Source organism: Helianthus annuus, chromosome 15, assembly GCF_002127325.2.
Source record: "Helianthus annuus cultivar XRQ/B chromosome 15, HanXRQr2.0-SUNRISE, whole genome shotgun sequence".
Lineage (NCBI taxonomy): Eukaryota > Viridiplantae > Streptophyta > Magnoliopsida > Asterales > Asteraceae > Helianthus > Helianthus annuus.
In genome coordinates this window covers 531,968-536,610 of record NC_035447.2, presented here as the reverse complement: position 1 = coordinate 536,610, position 4,643 = coordinate 531,968, and the positions used below count along the sequence as shown (strand labels likewise).

The 4,643-nt window shown below is 37.5% G+C and overlaps 1 protein-coding gene across 1 annotated transcript; it reads right to left on the bottom strand.

The window, feature by feature from the left end:
- Positions 1–465: 465 nt before the first annotated feature.
- On the bottom strand, positions 466–3,317 carry LOC110911280 (receptor-like protein 7). Its single transcript, XM_022155883.1, has 2 exons — positions 2,399–3,317; positions 466–2,288 (listed from the first exon to the last, which is right to left on the bottom strand). Exons 1-2 carry the CDS (start codon positions 3,315–3,317, stop codon positions 466–468), a joined length of 2,742 nt encoding a protein of 913 aa, XP_022011575.1.
- Positions 3,318–4,643: the final 1,326 nt, after the last annotated feature.

The following is a 4,643-nucleotide window of genomic DNA, read 5'->3' as shown; positions in this document are numbered from 1 at the left end:
CGACTCGTTTACACCCCTCAATACACGTCATGATGATATAGGTTATATTGAATAACTAAATTTCCTAATTAACTATAAATAAACATACTATATGAGCGATCCCAACCTGATAGGCATACTGGCATACACATTTTTTATTTATGAGAATAGATGATAAGCAGCATTATTAATATTACGAAAGTTTATCAGCTAACAGATTATAGATCAAAACATTAATAGTCTTTTCTATTTACTTTACTTTACATTCTAACTCTGCATACAGATTGGAATATATGTAACAATACCTATACTTGGAGAGAGGATGAATCCTGTGAAGAAGATACACGTCTTGAGTCAAAGAAAGTGCCTTTTACACCATCAAAGGCTGCCTGATGTTTCTTTCTCAGTGTTGTCCTCTTTATTGTACAAACCTTAACACACAATATTGATACCTAGGACCAAAGTTATCATCTTGAAAACTTCGTTTCATGTTTGTCTACGTGTAGTAGGATAATAACTCTTCCATATAGTATACAAGACTGAAATAACAGTTAATGATCCTGCCCCAGCTGCCATTCCATATAATATAGACTGCCAATCATTTCCGTTTTCAGATTCTTGGGAATTTGTTGCTATTTTAGTTGAACTAGAGCAGTTTCTGCTCAATGGAAACCCACACAATCCTTGGTTTCCTAAATAGGAATCATTCTCAAAAGTCTGAAGTTGGCTGCCAGTGGGGATTTTTCCTCTCAGTTGATTGTATGACAAATTAAAGGCGGAAAGAAATGTAAGGCTTGTGAGTGCATTTGGGATCTCTCCGGTTAATTTGTTCGATGACATATCTAATGATTCTAACGGCCTCATCTTTCCCATAGATGGTGGGATAGAGCCTGTGAATGCATTATGTGATACATTGAGAATGTATAATGCCTTGAGATGGCCAATTGTGGTTGGTATTTCCCCTGAAAATTGATTGTTTGAGATGTCAATGGATGTGAAGAGTGTCAAGATTTTCACCAATTCCATCTCTTGTCCTTTGGTTGTGACTGCAACTTTATCTTGATAGTAGATACCATTAAGCACCCGGAAGCTAAGATGCTTCTTACTTTGTGGATCTCCATTCTCATCGGTCATCATAGCACTCCATTGCAAGAAACACTCTTTCGGGATGACCCCACTTAACTTATTGAAAGCTATATCAAGAATATGAAGCTTTGACCAATTATTAGGTTGGTTTTGACTACAATGCATGGATCCATGGAGCCTGTTGGATCTCAGAACAAGGACACGCAAGTTGGTATTGTTACCCAAAAAACACGGATACGTGTCGTTTATGTTGTTCTTCCTGAGGTTTAACACCTCTAGCATCTTGCAGTTGACTAAAGATTTTGGAATCTTCCCTTCTATACCATTTCCATGTAGATCTAGAGTGTTCAAACCACAACTTCTGGGAAAACTACCCTCGATTTGACCACTCAGATTATTATTTCCCAGGTTTAGTACGCCAAGACTGATACTTGATTCAATCAAACAAATTGGTATGCTGCCGTTTAATCGATTGTTTGACAAATCCAGAACCTTGAGGTAGAAAGCATTGCATATGGTTTTTGGGATCACCCCAGTGAGTAAACTGTTAGAAACTGAGAAGAAGATTGCACGGCTGAGGTTTCTTCCAATGCTTTCTGGGAGTGAGGAATTGAAAAGATTGTTTGAATAGTCGATGATTGCGGCAGTTTGTGGCGGGATTGGAAGCACCCCACTGAGATAATTGGAATGCAAGTCGAGTACAGTAAGTCTGGGAATACTGTAGGGCTCTTGGAGACCGATGAAATGGTTATGAGAAAGGTTCATATAAGAAAGTCTTCCATTCCCAACTTCCCATAACCAAGTTGGTATTTTTCCTTCAATTATGTTGTTTGAAAGATCAAGATTTATCAATCTTGTTTGGTTTCTTAGATTAGGGAACTTTTGAAGTTTGCAAGAAGCCAACCTTAAAGATGAGAACTTTGGAAGTTGAGACACAAGGCTGATATTATCACTTGTTATAATTGACAAATTATTGAACGAAAGATCAAGAGTCCATAGGTTGCTCAAACGACCTTGAAACTCTGTGGTATATATGGTCCCATTCAGGTTATTTGATGATAATAAAAGGACACTAAGATTTTTAAGTTCAAAGAATGATCTTGGAATTTCTCCTTCCAGCATGTTACTACTCAAATCAAGTGTATCCAATGAAGATAACGATGGATTAGTGAAATTAGCAAGTAAACCATCGAAATTATTATTGGAAAGTTGTATTTTTTGCACTTTTCGCAAGGAGAACAAAGATGAAGGTATTCTCCATTAAATTTGTTATATCTTAAATCAACCGAAACAAGCTTTAGAAGATCTTGAAAGTGAGGAGGAGGAATCATACCTGACAAACCGTTCCGCCATAATTTAACATGGGAAAGGTTCTTGTACTTCTGAAATGATGGAATTTGCCCAATAAAGTTGTTTGAAGACAAATCTAGAGACACCAATTGGGTGAGTTTTTCCATGGATTCAGGTATTTTTCCACTGAAATTGCTTCTGCTAAAATCAATGCTTGATAAATTCTTTAGATTTCCAATAGATACTGGTATCCCACCAAAAAAGTTTGTGTCGCTGAGCACTAAACTTTGAAGTGATCCGTTCATAGGAAAATCTGGTAAAGAACCTTTAAGATTCTTGTTAGCTGATAAATCAAGAATCTTTAAACTCTGCCACTGGAGGACCTTTTCAGGAAATGTTCCAATCAAGCTACAAGAAGCAAGATTCATAACTGTCAAATTCTTGAACTTTGCAAAGAAATCTGGAATTGGAGCACTTAAATTCTTGAGAGCAAGATGAATTATTGAAAGTGACTGTAGTTTCTCAAGGGAATCATCTAAAGGACCTGAAAGATCACAATCTGACAAGCTTAAAACTTCCAAATTAGGTAAAGACGAAGATAATTTCTGGCTCCAATCAAATTTTTGTGATGATATATTCACATTATCTAGATAAAGACATCTTAACCTAGTGAGGTTTTGAACAAGCATGTCTAGATTTGGGTTTTCAAGTTTTAATGCACGATTTTCGAATGGGAAAAATGAAGAAAGATCAAGAACTTCTAGACTGGTGAGGTGCGATAGTTCTCCAGGAATCTGACCGGAAAACCCCGAATTTGATAAGTTTAAGTACGATAAACTTGCTAAACTGCCAAATCTTGAAGGAATCTGTGTGAAATGGAAGTCATTTCCAGCGATATTAAGGCTTTCAAGATTCTTTAGGCCGAATAGCACATTAGAATTCTCGATTTCACCCGATATCATTTCGTCGCTCAAGTCTAGACCGATAACTTCACCCTTGATGCTACAAGTGACACCTCCCTAGTTGCAGCAATCTGTGCCATTGGGATTCCAAGACGCTTGTTTTGTTGAAACTGAAGAACTGAAATTGAGATTGTTCTTCAGCTGAATCAAGATTGACTGCTGGTCCTTTTGACATTGGCTTGAAACCAACATCGCAGCATCCCCAAAAAGGATCAGACAAAAGGGTATAAAAAAAAATCTGAAAGCAGACTTGGATTGTCATTATGAACTTAAACTTTGGACACAAACTATGTTTGTGAACCGTAGGCTTATGATATTAAAACCTAAAAAAAAAAAAACTGGAAATGAAAATTTTATTATATTTTCTATCAGCACCGGGTCCGTGTGCAATAAGTGATTCAAAGTATTGACTTTGCCTTTTACTTTGAAGTCTTGAAGTGGCCCCGGGTACCTTAAAGCCTGGATTAGTGTTTACTTTGATGTAACTGATAACAAGATAAGGTAAAATGGTATGAAGAAAATGTGAATCAAAGTTTACAAGGTTACTGCAGCGTATTGGGTGGGGTTGGCGTCAACAGTCAACTTGTTTTGTTTACCAGGTCTTGCGTTAAGGCTGGTGGGTATGGGGTCCGTCCCCATCCCCGTCGAGGACCGGCGACGCCCAAACACCATCCCCCCGTCCCCATCCTCTCCGGCAACCTCTGGACGTTGGCGACGATCCAAATCTGGTGGGCCCCTTTGTTTGTGTTTGAATTTCAAAATAAAGATTAATGAAGCTTTAGTGATTTGTACATTAGGCATTACTACTTGTACATAGTGCATAGAGATTAAAAAAATAAAAAACATAAAAGTGGTGGGGTAGGATCATCTAGAACCATCCTCTCATACCCTCTAGTTTTGTGGGATGGACCATCCTTGGGAGGACTATGATGTGGCGCCTACGTGGCGGATCATCCTCCAAGGACCATCACCATACTCTCTAGCCTAACTACACTTAATTTCACTACTCTTTTTATGTATTAAATCATAAATCTATTTAATGTTTTTATTGGTATACGAGAACTGCTGAAATGCAAAGAATAAATGTCAAGACATATGCTAAATATAACAAAAAATTTAAAATGCTTATATACTTATTTAAAAAGGATCTCTGTGTTTAAAAAATTAGTTTTTGTCCAATCTTTAAGTGCCTACAAAGGAAATGAGGTGCACATTTCGGGTTTTTCCTTTCATATCTGGTTCCGGGTAACAAATTCAATATTGCAATATCTGGGTTGGGCCCGGTTTTATATCATAGAGTATGAACCCGGCAGGTAGGGCAGAAGC